The following is a 15,494-nucleotide window of genomic DNA, read 5'->3' as shown; positions in this document are numbered from 1 at the left end:
ACAAAATCTGAAAAGATTTTACACATCTGATAGAGGGATAATATTTAAAATATATAAGAAACTAAAACAAACAAACAAAAATCTAGACATTAAAAAAAATCCAATTTAAAAATGGGGCATGAATCTAAACAGAGAATTCTCAAAAGAGGAAATTCAAATGGCTGAGAAGGACTTAAAGAAATGCTTTTTTTGTTTATTTTTTTAAGGCACGGTTTCTCTGTGTAGCTTTGGTGCCTGACCTGGAACTAGCTCTTGTAGACCACACTGGCCTCAAACTCAGAGAATGCCTGCTTCTGCCTCCCAAGTGTTGGGATTAAAGCTGTGTGCCAACACCATCGGCTTAAGAAATGCTTTTCAATATGAGTAGTCATGCTGGAAATGTAAGTCAAAACTGTGTTGAGATGTGAACTTACATCAATCAGAATGGCCAAGATTAATAAAACAATTCATGCTGTTCATGCTGACAAGGTTGTAGAGTAAGTTGAGCACTCATTCATTGCTGGTGGGAATGCAAACTTGTACAGTCACTATACAAATTAATGTGGCAGTTCCTCAGGAGGCTAGTAATGGAGCTACCTCAAGACCCAGCTAGCTACACCACTCTCAGGCATATAACCCAAAGGACTCTTCATCCACAGAGACACTGTCAACCATTTTCACTGTTGCTCTATTCATAATAGCCAAAAATTGGAAACAGCCTAGATATCTGTCAATGGATAAAAGAATAAAAAAAAATAAGATGCATTTATACAATGGAATATTACACATCCCTTGAAAAACAAAATCGCTGTGTAGTGGTGGTGCACACCTTTAATCCCAGCACTCGGGAGTCAAAGATAGGTGGATCTCTTTGAGTTCAAGGTTAGTCGTATCTACAGAGCGAGTTCCAAGACAGGTTCCAAAGCTACAGAGAAACAGTGTCTTGAAAAAAAAAGAAAGAAAAGAAAAGAAAAATCATAAAATTCATAGATAAATGGAGGGAAATAGGAAAAAAAAATCATCCTGAGTGAAGTAACTCAGACCCAGAATGACAAATATGGAATATATTTACTTATATGTTGTTGTTAACTCTTCGGTCATTGATAAGGAAGCTACAATCCATATAATAAGAGGCTAGGGAGAGAGTAAGGAAGTAGGGGGAGAGATGGATCTCTCTAGGAAGGGGAAGTGGAACAGACAGTTATGGATGGACAAGGGGATCAAACAGGGAGTTGGGGGGAAGAGAAAGGTAAGGGACAAGTAGGGACAGCTAAAACTAAGACCATTTGAGGAGCTGCATGAAAACCCAATGAAATAGAAGCTTTCTAGAATATATACATATATGAAGGTGCTGTAAGCAAAATCGCCAAATAATGGGGGAGGCAGAGTCTCAAGTGGCTGTCCCTTGTCACCAAATGAAGCTTCCAGCACTGGAAATGGGTTATAGCTAACCAAGTGCTCAGCCAAGGTGGTCCCACGGACATAACCAAACAACCCAGGAAATTGCCAAAACCATTGTTTGCTTTCCATAAACTGATGGTAAGACCCTACTGCTGAAGACAACACCTACAAACTCACTGAACATGAAGAAGTCAAGCCTTCACCCACCAGTAATGGAAAATAACTCTGGATACTACCAAAATAGAAGGGCAAACACTAAAACAGTTACAAACACTTTGGTTTATGATAGTGACCTCCCTACTGAATACACTGTTGCAACTGTGGCACAAAGCTTATGGGAGCAGCCAATAAGTTAAGGCTCACTCCATGAGATGGAACCCATATCCAACTCAGCTTGGATGACCAAGAACCTGAGACTAGATAGGCTAAGTACCTAGAGGAAAACTAAATACTACTGTTCTGATAAAGAAAGCAGGAATAAAATGCCTCTTACACCATTCTGCTATACGCATAGATTCATGCTTTGCTCAGCTATCATCAGAGAACAAGCTTCCTCCCGCAGCAGACAGGAACAAATACAGAGACTCGCAGCCAGACATTACACAGAGAGCAAGAGAACTCCAAATACCCAATCCTAAAAGGAATGGCTCCATCAAATCCCTCCCCTCAGGGCTCAGAAAACTCTGCAAAAGAAGAGGCAGAACCTTGTTTGCCACTAATACTCTCAACAAATCCCACATCAACATCTTTTCCCTTTGTTCAGGTCAAAGGAGATTTTAAATCTTAAAAATTAAGGCTTCTCTTTTTCAAAATCACAGATCAAAGTAAGTTTCTCATTTTGACAATGATCTGTACTTCGAATATAAAACACAGTATCTTGCATTTTTTATTTGAATTTACTTAGGTTTTTTGCATTTTAATAGAAGAAAGACTTCAGTATATGCTGCTGAAGTTTCAAAAAGTGAGAATACTTTTTACGAATGCAAACACTGAACCAATTTAATTTGTACAATTAAAGTTTCTGAGGTTACAGCTGTTTCTCATGCTCCTTACAAGCACTGAGAACCCCACATAGTTTTCTTCCAGGGCCTAGCATGAAGGGACACTGTGAGTATCAGGAGGTTTGATTCTTTACTACTTACTTTCTTATGGTAAATGCTACATAGTCCTCTCTCGATGTCAGGTAATTTACGTAGGTGATTTTCTACCTGCTCAAACACACTGGATTCTGAATGGAGAACATCAGATATTGCATCAAGTCGGGCGTTTATGTCCCTGTGAGAACAGAACAACAGCAATGAGCAGATGTTAGGAATTCAGAGTATAGACACTGCCCACTCTAATGCCTAGGACTCTGTCACAGTCACTATCTAAGGAAGACGCTCTCATTCCATTCTTCCCTGCCTCCTTCTATCATTTGGCTCAACACGCAGGTGCCATACAAGGAAAGTCTCTAGCTAAGTGTAACAGAGACGCCTCATGAGGCAAATACACAGAATATACTTCCCAGCTCCTCTAAGATTAGTCATGATCAGGTACTCATTGAAATGAGGATAGGAATGACATGCGTCATCTCTGTGCCCAGGCTGATCAACCCTCCTATGTCAGCTTTCACACTACTCTTTGTGCCTTTGCTCAAAACACTGCTACAAGCCACATGTTGACTCCACCTGCCTGGCTTCGTGACTAGAACAGAACATCCTCTACTTCACATCCACTCTCAAATAAACTCGTGTAGCTGAACCACTGAGACTCGGGATATGCTTGCTATAATAGGCCTATTAAACAGTAAGATGACTCGGTTATGGTGATAGTGGTGTTGAATGAGCATGTGTTGGCAGAAATATGCGGCACTATCAATAAAAAATGTGGAGGCTGTGATGTCAAAAGACACCGGAAACCAGCATTGCAGGACTGATGTGGGAGTGTCATATATCAATCTGTTTATTTCATTGGTTAAGCAATAAAGAAACTGCTTGGCCCTGATAGGTTAAAACATAAGTGGGAGGAGTAAACAGAACAGAATGCTGGGAGGAAGGGGAAGTGAGCTCAGACTCGACATCTCTGCTCTCTGGAGCAGAGAGGCCATGCTCCGCTCTCCCGGGTAGACGCGCGATGAAGCTCCGACCCAGTATGGACATAGGCTAGAATATTCCCAGTAAGACTGATATTACACAGATTATTAGAGATGGGTTGATCGGGATATGAGAATTAGCCTGTAAGGGCTAGAGTTAATGGGCCAAGCAGTGTTTAAAAGAATACAGTTTGTGTGTTGTTATTTCGGGGCATAAGCTAGCCAGGCGGCTGGGGTGCTGGGGACGCAGCCCCGCTGCTCCTATTACTACACAGGACTTCATCAATGGTGATGTACCCTGAGGGACGTTAGTCACTGGGGAAGGTGTGTGAAGGTTTTGTCAACTTAAATGGAAACCTGACTAAATGTACCCTCCATGAACTGTGGCCCAGTGAGTCCTATCGGACCAAAGGTCTACACTGGATAGCAAGGCCATCATTGATTCTGAAGACAGTGGTAAGTGTGTATTTCTTGTGGATACAGGCCCTCAAGAAAATTTAAATGAATAAACCAGTGGCTAAAAGAATGTAATGTCTAGTGGAAACAGAAGCACCAGACATTAAGTAAACACGGTGGGGGACTAGAGATGGGCAGTTCAGTATTTAGGAGCACTTGTTGATCTTGCAGAGGATCTGGGTTCTGTTCCCAGCACGCATATGCAGGCTCACAACCATCCCTAACTTCACTCCCAGGTGGGGGTCTCGCACCTAAGACCAGCAGAGTGTCGATCCACATGCAGAAGAAGTCGAGTTCGAAACAACTCAATAGCCAGTGTTGGTTCAAACCTCTAGAGTCTGACACCAGTTTATTTTAGGTATATGTAAGTACAGCACAACTTTGGGGGGGAAATCCTGGTGATAATTAACTCAATCACTTGTGTATGATAAAGCTAAGACATGACTAAACTCTTTGTAAAGGATATGTATTCTCTTTCATAAAGATGGTGTCTATAGATAGACTACATGTGACATCGTAAGGGTTTGGGGAAGGATCTGATGTGGTCTGTCATACAGATAGTGCAAAGGTCGCCAGGCTACAAACCACCTCTGTTTCTGTTTGTAAAATACATGTGACAACTCCCACAAAGGTGGATTCTATAGACTGACAGAGAAATGCTCAGCATAAAGGTCTGGAGAGGATGACTGAGATAAACATTAGAGTCTGGGGAGCCAGATACATCTGGCCACACAAAATAAGAGTCTGGGGGGAGCCAGATACATCTGGCCATACTACATAAGAGTCTGGGGAAGCCAGATACATCTGGCCACACAAATAAGAGTCTGGGGAAGCCAGATACATCTGGCCATACTACATAAGAGTCTGGGGAAGCCAGATACATCTGGCCACACAAATAAGAGTCTGGGGAAGCCAGATACATCTGGCCATACTACATAAGAGTCTGGGGGAGCCAGACAGATTTCTCTATACAGACAGCAGAGGGTACTAACCACATTCATTCCCAGTCTTCCGGGTAGAAAGAGATTACACATCTCTTTCTCTAAAGAGACAATCCTGAGTGTTCAACATTCTTGGTTTCCATAGTGCTTATCTGTGAGCACAAGGATCTCTGTGGCCCTACAATCCTAGGGGATGTGATGCCGCCCTTTGTCCTCTGCAGGTACCAGGCACACATATGATGCACATATATTAATGCAAGAAAGTCACTCATATATAAAAATATATCTAATAATAAGCAAACAGGTTGGTCTATGCTGTTATCCCACACACGGAAGTGAAGGGCACACCTGACGTCAGCATCCTGCCTGGAGCCGTTTACTGTTGGTGGAGAGAAGCTACCTTCATTACCCTGGCACTCACCCTGTGATTTGTGCCTTTCCGTGGTGCAGTGCCACTACACTAACATCCCCACAACTTCAGGACCACAGTATCTCATCACAGGATGCTCATTTCAATTCAACCTGATTCCCAAAGCTACAGACAAAGTAAATCAAAACGAGCAGAAAAAAAAAAAAATCAAAGCAGTTTTGCATAGGACTGTTGTGATAAAATAAATCAATGTTTTACTCTAACATTTACTCAAAATGCTACACAAATGTGAAGTTTTACTTCAATAACTCATCCCCACAAAACTGAAAGATGACACCAATTGGATTAGATGGGGCTGATGCTACAGATGGCTTGAGGACAGACAGAAGAATGCCATCTGGGGATGTATCAGGCAACCCACACAGACAGCTACTATCCTGAAATTAAAGGGTTTTGGAATATAAAAAGATAAGAGCAAATGACTTGAATAAAAATCTAAGCCAGTTTTATGAATTCTATCAGATAAATAATTAATAGACACAAGACCATAAGTTCCTTAAGAGACAAGAAATATGAAACTACGTTGGTTTCGACCTGCAAAACCACAAAGCAAGCAGCTTTGGGTCTAGCCTGGTATCAGCACTGGCCAAAGCATGATGCTCACAATGAATCATTTCGTATTAACCCAGCTTGTTCCAGCTCAGAGCATAAGAATTTGGGATTGGGAAGAAAATGACTTGAGTTTTATCCAGGCTCTGCCATTTATTATTTAGCCTCACCCTGGTTCCTCCAGCTAAAATATGTGAATAGCAATGACCCCTAACTTTTAGTGTTATCACAAAAAAATTCAGTAATACAATCCAAGTATTTAAGGCAGTGCCTGCAACACAATGAACATCCACTGAGTACTTCCAAATGTTATTATCAGCTCTATTTCATTAGATAACACGAAGAATAGCATCAGCTCAAGCATGGAGGTGCACACCTTTAATACAAGCATTTGGGAGGCAGAGGACAGCCTGCTCCACAGAGTGGGTTCTCGGACAGCTAAGGCTACACAGAGAAACCCCATCTTAAAAAAAACAAGGGAGGAACAAAACCAAAAACAAACAAAAAGAATAGCATGTGAAAGGAAGAAACCACATCAGAAAGGAAACTGGGAAATAACTGTAGACAGACTATAAGGAACACCCAAGAAAATGGGTTATTTCCTATAGAGGATGTAAACGAAGGAGCCAGACCTGGAACCCTAGGCACTGAGAATGGCAGGCGGCAGTGATTGGAAGGATTGTGCTGGGTTGGTGAGGAGCTGCATTGAGAAAACATGTTACTACTAATTCAGATGCCTCTGTGGGCAGGGAGACAGAGAAAGGGTGCGTGCTATTGCTTAGCACACATCTGTCAACACTGGGTAGCAATAATTCCATTTTTATCTTCTTATGCAGAATGACATAAGGACATAAAATGCCAATGACAAAGAATGACTTCAAAGTTTTTAAAAATAAAACAATTCATATAATTTGAAAGTCTTTTTTATTAGAAGTAGTTACAAGACCTTCCAAGAAATTATAATAAAGCAATATGAGAGTCATGAGAACCATTATGTTAGTTCACCCAATGAGAGAGGTTGGATGAGTGTGACAAACAGGAAGCAGCACTGGGATAATCATAAAGATGTCCTAGTTTTCTTTGCTATCATTGTGATTTAAAAAAAAAAAAAACCCTGACAAAAGCAATATAGTGGAGAAAAAAACTTATATGGCACACAATTCCAGGTTAGAATTCGGCAGAGCTGAAGAGAATAAGGGTATTCATGTTTCTGCCCAGCTCTTTCTCCAATCTTATAACATTCAGAACCCAAACCTAGGGAATGGTGCTACGCACAGCAGCCAGGTTTTCCCACTCACCAAGATAACGCCCCACAGACAAGCCCATGGACCAACCTAACCTAGAGGACCGCCCATTGAGATCCTCTTCTTAGGTGATTCTAGATTATGTCAAGGTGACAACGGAAACAACCTCAGACCATATTGTCCCAAGACGCCCCACATTAGTGTCCTGTTGGCTGTTCAATATTACACAACCTAAACCAAGGAAAGAAAAGTGCCTGAATCATTTAATTCCAGACGAGCTTGGGGTCCTATAAATGATAGAATCCTCGTTAGCAACCAGAGGCCAAAGAACTACTTGGTGTCACTGAACTCCTTCACACTTACAGAAGAGCTGGTTGATGCTGTTAGTGTCACTCAAAACAGTGCACAAGGGCTACGACAACCGATGGAGCTGGAACCCACTGCATTTGTGTCTCTTCAGGAGGACCTGGGTTTTATTCCCAGCATCCTCATGGCTCACAGTCATGCATAACTTCAGTCCAAGGTGAATCGATGCTCTCTTTGGCCTCCACGGGTATCACGCATTCACACTCTACACATAATAAACACACACGTAACACAGAGAGAGACAGAGACAGAGAGAGAAAAGGGCAGAACATTCATATACAAAGTAAAATGAATAATTTTTTTTTTAAAAAATAGCCTTCTACCAGAGGCATGAAGTCCTTTTCTAGGACTTAAGTATTATTACACTGACCTGTTTAGATCTGCCTTTCACACACCCCACTCAGACTCCTACAGAAGTCATAGAGCACTTGGAAAGTACCAATACAGAAGGTGGGAGGTGGTACAGCTGTAGCTGTTGAGTAGCTACTAAGCTTTTTCCATAATGAACTTCTACTATATTGAAGAGGGGGAATTTTTAAATTAACAATGATATGATAAAAATGGAATTATAAATGTTATGATCTAGGTACAATGGAACACGCGGAGGTGCATCTCGATTTAAGAGTCAGTTCTGAAAAAGAAATAGAATTATGACGACTGTTTTAATCTCTCCCCCACTCCATCCTTCTTCTCCCTCTTTGTCTCATTTATTGCTGTTGTTCCTTTCAAGGGTCAGAGAGGACTTGCTGAGGACACCATTTTTCTAGATGAAGAACTATAAACAAATGACCAGGGGGAATGACCTAGGAAGGTGGGAAATGTGGTGGTGGCCTAAAAGCAGGGCAGCCACACAGCAGCTGTGACGCTAAATTGAGAAACAAGACTGAGGGGCTGGATGCTGGCTGAGGATAGTCAGAAAGCTGCTTCAGAAACCCAGGCAAGAAAAGTCAAGGACCTAAGGACATAGCTATGGGAACAGAGAGAAGCAAACAGTGTCAATAAACAATAAAACAGCTATCTGACATAGAGAAGTTTTTGTTATAAAAATCACAAACCAGGAAATCCTCCTCTAACACTATGGAATAACCATCTTGAAATTCCCCACTAGCAAAAGCCTAAGGCTGGGAAAAGACAGATTCAGAGAGCTGCGAAGCAGAGAGACATGTCTCTACAGGCTCCCTGTTCTTCCTTCTCTGCTTCAGTGAACGCTGCCTGTTATGTCAGGCCATCAGAGCTGTTCTGAACCTCACTGAGATAACACTGAACCTGGATAACAAAGGGGAGGTGGACCCCAAGTTCCTGATCCTGTGCCTGCCAGTGGGGCTGGTTAATCCTCATGCACTTGAGGAACAGACACTAGCTATCATCCCTAGGCTCACCCTCGTCTTGTTAGCAGTCGTCACGCTTTCCTTACCTTCAAAGGACAGAGGACACAGGTGTGAGGTCAGTGGCAGTCACCCACAGCTCTCAGGTATGCACTCACAACATGGATAAGAATAATTGACCCCATGGCTGTATAGTAAATAACCACGAGCCCAGAGAAAGTGGTGTTGGCACAGAGTGTGGAAAACTTTCACTCTGTTAGAACCAATGACTTTGGGGGTCCCCTCTGTTAGGGGTTGCCTTTTCTAACCAACATATTACTTTCTGTGTTAACATATAAGATAACATGTACATAGTCAACTGGAACATAACACTGACCTTCTTAAATTCTCAGGTCTTACTCTAGCTTAGTTCATTAAATAAAAGAGAATATTTTGTTCACCCAGACAGCTTCTAACAGTTAGTGATGTCCTAGGACACTATCTGGTCATCAGTAAAGCTTGCAGGCTTCCTAATATCCCTGACTATCCCAAGTAAAACAAAATGCAAGAAGTACAGAACCCAGAATCAAGACGTACAGGACCTAGATCTCACAAGGGATGACCTGAACATTCAGCCTCCTCTCTGCCATCCTCATAGCCACCTGCAGATGGGTCATTTTATGACTGTTTCCAAATCAGTTCAAAACAAGGAATTTAACCGAGTCCTTCTACACGGATGGGCTTGGGTCTAAATTGTGCTTTCACCTGATTATTGGTGGTGGCAAAGGTGCAGTAGCAGCACCATTTTTAAATTTTTGAAATTTTTTTTTTGCTTTTACAAAAAAAAAAAAAAAAAACACATGGGACGTTTTCATTTCTCCTTTCATTAAGAACACAAATGACCAAAAATCCTGGCATGGAGTATTAACTGGTACAGTCACTTTAGAAACGAGTCTAGAGGTTCTTAAAACTAGAAATAAAACTGTATTGACCCAGTTTCATGACATCTGGGCAACACCCAAAGAAAAGTCTATCACACCACGCAGACACCAGCACAGCCATGTTCACTGCTGCTCTATTCACAACAGTAAGGAAAAACAAGTAGCCTGATGGACAGAAATGAACATGCAGTTCACACATACAACAGAGTTTGATTTAGCCACAGAGAAAAATGAAACTTTACAATTTGTAAGTAAATAGATGGAATTGAATGAGGTAGCTGGGCCCATCTCTTCTAGACGCTAACTTTATTTCTCCTTGCTTAATGTTAAGGGAGGAAGGATAATAGAACACAGACAAAAATAAAGTAGAAAGGAAGAAAACTGGGGAGGTGGAAAGTTTAAGGGGGTATTGAGGAACTGGATAAACAAGGGGGAATACAGGGAAAGATTAATCCAAATGGAGAATTGTAAAAAGGCAGTATAGAAAAAAACCAACCATCTTGCAATCCAAATAAAAAATACAAAAGATACAAAAGAGAGGCTAAAGGGAGATAGATACCCTGCTCCTAGAAGCAATGATAACAAACTCCTGGTCCTTGCTGGTCCCTGTCCATGGTGCTAGTTGGGGCGGGGGAGGGGGACAATTATGGCCTATTATCAGTACTCTTAATTACTGACCAGAATGAGAAGAAAAGACCCTTATTGCAGAGAGCACTGCAGATACAAAGCAATAAAGCTGGAACCAAGCTAGAAACTAACTCCCTACTAGATAGCACTCAAAGGGCTGAAGGTGCTATGCAAGCTGCTGTGGGCAGTGCAGTGCAGTGTGGTGGTGGTGGGGGATTCTATGAACCACAAAACAAGAGTGCCCGGCAATAGTGGCGTGAGCGCTGTGAGGTAGCCAACTGCTGCACTCCGGCTGGATCTGAGACCATTCCTCCACAGAGGCTTCTTCTCATTCGACACTTCTAGGTAACAGTCCTTCATGAAGGGAATTCAGAGCAGGGACTGATATAGAAACCATGGAAAACTGTTGCTTATTGGCTTGCTCTCCAGAGTTTGCTCAACTGGCTTTTTTATAGCTCCCAAGACCACCATGCCATAGGAGGCCGACCACAGTGAGCAAGGCTCTCCTATATCAGTCATCTGTCCACAGGCCAATCTAGTGAGGGTCTTTTCTCAACTGAGTTCCCTCATCCAAAACAACTCTGGCTTGTGTCAAGCTGACATGAAACTAGCCAGCCTACAACATGCCTGAGGAGGTCACAACACACTTTTCAGAGTGCATCCATTACTGACACATGGGCACATGTGAACCACCATGTGACCTATGTCCCCTTTCCCATTTCTACCTTCCTAGAAGTGACCACTGCCCCAGTGCTAATAAACACCCCTACTACTTTAGGTTTTGTATTTTTACCCTCCTATCTGAACCCCTGAATCTAACAAGATATCACTGTTGTAAGGCTAAAGTAAGTGATAGCATCTTCATACTGATTTTTAATATTCATCCATGTGCATATATGTAGATAGGATGATGCATGACTTGACAATTGACGTTTTTGTTGTTGTTGTTGCTGCTGCATTTTTACTACAGGAACGAGCACAGCTGTCTTCTGCCCATGACACTAGGAAACACACTAATCCTCTGTAAAAGTATTTAATTTGACCTTCGTAATAACGCTATGAGGTAGGCATGGTAATTCTTATTTTATAGGGGAAGAAACTGAGATGTAGAAAACATGACATCAGGCAGATCTCACCGAGACCCGTGACCCCAACTCTACGTGAGATGCACAACCCAGACTCATCATGCGTGAGTGCATTTCCATCCATGTGGGGCAGGCAGGTGTCCAGATGGGCAATGCCTGCTGGGAGCTCTACTGTCTGGAGCTTGGGATTCAGCCTGATGGGCAGATGCCCAGCGATAAGACCATTGGTGGAGGGGACGATTCCTTCACCACCTTCTTCTGTGAAACTGGAGCTGGAAAGCATGTGCCTCGGGCAGTCTTTGTGGATCTGGAGCCGACTGTGATTGATGAGATCCAAAATGGCCCATACCGTCAGCTCTTCCATCCAGAGCAGCTTATCACTGGGAAAGAAGATGCAGCCAACAATTATGCCCGTGGTCACTACACCATTGGCAAGGAAATTATTGACCCAGTGCTGGACCGGATCCGCAAACTGTCTGACCAGTGCACAGGACTTCAGGGCTTCCTAGTATTTCACAGTTTTGGAGGGGGCACCGGCTCTGGCTTCACCTCCCTGCTGATGGAGCGACTTTCTGTTGACTATGGCAAGAAATCCAAGCTGGAGTTCTCCATCTACCCAGCTCCATCCTGACCACCCATACCACCTTGGAGCACTCAGACTGTGCCTTCATGGTGGACAACGAGGCTATCTATGACATCTGCCACCGTAACCTGGATATCGAGTGCCGAACCTATACCAACCTCAACCGTCTCATCAGCCAATTTGTCTCCTCCATCACAGCTTCCTTGCGCTTTGATGGGGCCCTAAATGTGGACCTGACAGAGTTCCAGACCAACTTGGTACCCTACCCTCGAATCCACTTCCCCCTGGCCACCTATGCACCCGTCATCTTTGCAGAGAAGGCCTACCATGAGCAGCTGTCAGTGGCAGAGATCACCATTGCTTGCTTCGAGCCCGCCAACCAGATGGTGAAGTGTGACCCTCGGCATGGCAAGTACATGGCCTGCTGCCTGCTGTACCATGGAGACGTGGTGCCCAAGGATGTGAACGCTGCTATCGCTGCCATCAAGACCAAGTGAAGCATCCAGTTTGTGGACTGGTGCCCCACAGGTTTCAAGGTTGGTATCAACTACCAGCCACCCACTGTGGTGCCTGGGGGTGACCTGGCCAAGGTGCAGCGTGCAGTGTGCATGTTGAGCAACACAACTGCCATTGCTGAGGCCTGGGCCCGCCTGGACCACAAGTTTGACTTGATGTATGCCAAGAGGGCTTTTGTACACTGGTACGTGGGTGATGGCATGGAGGAGGGTGAGTTCTCTGAGGCTCGAGAGGATATGGCTGCCCTGGAAAAGGATTATGAGGAAGTAGGCATCGACTCCTATGAGGATAAGGATGAGGGAGAAGAGTAGACAGCCACTTGGAGCCTCTTCATTGTGTTTATTGCAAAATCCTTTCGAAATAAAGTCTCCTTGGCACAGTTTCTTGTCCCCTATGTGACTGCTTGAGCTTCTGCTGTGGCTGCTACTTCCCGCTATTTGCCACCCACCCTTGACCTTTTATCCTTACATGGCTCAAGGTGAGCCCCATATTGAGACCCAGAAAGTATGAACCTAAGGACATTGATGTTAGGTCCTATGGACACCCAGTATAGGAAGGAAAGGAGGACCAAATCCTGGACCTGTCTAGCTACAAACTATTGCAAGATCCAAGTCTTCGCTTTTGCAAATAGGAAATGACATCTGGTAGTTTGTGTTGGAAGGTTGGACTGCTTTTGCTCTCGCTGCCGCTTCACTCAACAGCTTTAGAAGCAAGGCTTGGCCCAAGCTTTGTTGTACACTGAGGGTTTGGGAATGGGGGCTGGGCAGGCCCAAAGTTCCTGGGCATAAAGCTACCTCACAGACTTGGGGGATGGGCGGGAACAAGGGCAATCTCCTGGTTGTTTGTACCATTCACCTCCAGCAGCTTTGCATAGCTTGCTGTCTTGCTTTCTGGGGCGGGAGCTATGCTATTAAATCAGAACGTCTCCCTTCAAAAAAAAAAAGAAAGAAAGAAAGAAAGAAAGAAAGAAAGAAAGAAAGAAAGAAAGAAAGAAAGAAAAGAAAAGAAAACAAAACATGACATCATGTTCAACATGACGAAACTTCCTAAGGAAATCAGACCTTCAGGTCTCATAGCACTGTGCTTTAAACATTTACCTACGAGCTTGGCTAGACGGCCTTGGATAACTAAGCAGTCTCCATTTTCCTTATCTATAAAAAGAAGGATCAACGGACTCTGAAGATGGCTGGAAATTAAGAGATAATCTGGATCAGGTGAGAGATGAGCTACCCACTCCACCATTTTCTTTCTCTTGATCCTTCTGCGAACCTCAAGGTGCAGAGCTGTTCCAAGAGCACTTGCCCCACCTGCACAGACCACAGCTCTCAGTCCACTTCACTTCACTGCTTTTCTTCTTTAAGTGTTACATTTGGACTTCGAATGTAAAAAAAGACCTCTGTTTCTTTCTATGCAATACCTTTTAAAAATCTACTTTTAAAAATTTATGTATAAATGTTTCTCTTTCATTCTTAAAAATCAATCTAGCCCTTTTCATAAATATCTCAAGAGGTACAACAAAGATGCTTTTCAAAGAGAAGATGGGCAGTGATTTTTCAGAGCGATGAGCTACAGATATGACAGTGCAAGAATGAATACAACTTACAAAATTCAGTGCCTCCTGAGGGCTGGGATTAAAGGCATGCGCCACCACCATCCAGCCACATCCTAAAATTTTTAAGAGGCATAATTTAGTCATAAAATGAAACAAAGATACTATATGCTATCAAAAGCTCACAAAAGGAATATAATTTAAAATGGATAATAATAAACACTAACATATATATTAGGATAAGAAAATATTTTAATTTTTAAGCTGATACCTAACGTATAGAGTAGAATCAATTAACTATGTAGAAAGTGGAGGAAAAGGGAAGAACATTCTAGCTAGACAGACTATCAAGTACCAAGACCACAAGATGAAGAAAAACTTCTAGATACCCCAGCACCACAGGTAGACACATGGCAAGGAACAGACAAGAGCAGGCAGATGAAACAGCCATGGCCAAAACTTCTGATTTTATTTGAAGCATAACGGAAATCTAACTATCGTAGCTGAATTTTTCTTTGGGCCACCAGCTCCCAAAAAACATGGAGACTTACTATTAATTATAAAAGTTTGATCTTAGCTTAAGCTTGTCCCACTAGCTCTTATAGCTTAAAATAACCCATATTTTTTATTAATCTACATTCTACCATATGGTTTTTATCCCTCTCTTTCTGTGTATCCAGCTCCTTCCATGTCTCCATGGTGTCTCCTGTGTGCCTCAATTATCCTCTTCCTCTCTCTGCCCAGAAGTCCCACCTATCTCTCCTGTCTAGCTACTGGCTGTTTAGTTTTTATTACACTAGTCACAGCAATACCTCATCACACTGCACAAATATCCCAGAACAAACTGTGTTAAGGCTAAGGGTAAGGCTCAGTGTAAGAGAAGTAGAACAATTACTTAACATCTCACAAGGCCCCAGGTTTGATCCCCAGCAGGGGAAAACAAGTCACTATTTCATTAAATTAATTCTTTGCCTCCAATCTGCTTTGTAGATCCAACCTGAATCTTTCCTGAAGCTCACATATGCTAGCATGTGTATGGGTCTGGTATGTTATATGGGTCACAGACCACAGTCTGTGATAAGCTATCTGAGGTCACAGCCACAGATCAGTTCCTGAAGCAGGGAAGAGAACCCTGGGGGAATTTCAGCGTGTGAGGTACAGGCAGAAGGGGGCACTCACAGAGGAAACACTTTTTAATTTACTTATTTTTACATCTTTTAGATGCATTTATTGTATATATACCAGTGTTTAACCTGCATGGATGTATGTGGACCTGTATGCCTGCTACATTGTCACGAGCCATTTACCCCCTAAAAATCATTACAGGAACCATCACCCTAGGAAGTCTGCAGAGAACCCCACACCCATAATTATGTTCTATTGAGAACCTGCCCCACACCCAATTAAGCTGTTGATGGAGAGCTATCTGTTGGCGGAACCTGCCTCACA

At 42.9% G+C, this 15,494-nt stretch overlaps 1 protein-coding gene and 1 pseudogene across 2 annotated transcripts in view; one reads left to right on the top strand and one right to left on the bottom strand.

The window, feature by feature from the left end:
• Msh3 (mutS homolog 3) overlaps positions 1–15,494 on the bottom strand; it is a 144,269-nt gene that overhangs the window by 62,323 nt on the left and 66,452 nt on the right. For both annotated transcript variants that reach the window (XM_050153768.1, XM_050153769.1), the window contains exon 13: positions 2,523–2,655. In XM_050153768.1, coding sequence (XP_050009725.1) covers positions 2,523–2,655 — 133 coding nt within the window. The remainder of the gene's footprint in view (positions 1–2,522; positions 2,656–15,494) is intronic.
• On the top strand, positions 11,429–12,878 carry LOC126508491 (tubulin alpha-4A chain-like; annotated as a pseudogene).

This window comes from Alexandromys fortis, unplaced genomic scaffold (assembly GCF_014885135.2).
Source record: "Alexandromys fortis isolate MF-2015 unplaced genomic scaffold, M_Fortis_MF-2015_v1.1 scaffold_79, whole genome shotgun sequence".
Taxonomy (NCBI): Eukaryota; Metazoa; Chordata; class Mammalia; order Rodentia; family Cricetidae; genus Alexandromys; species Alexandromys fortis.
The sequence above is the reverse complement of the archived record's forward strand: the minus strand, read 5'-3'. Positions and strand labels throughout refer to the sequence as shown.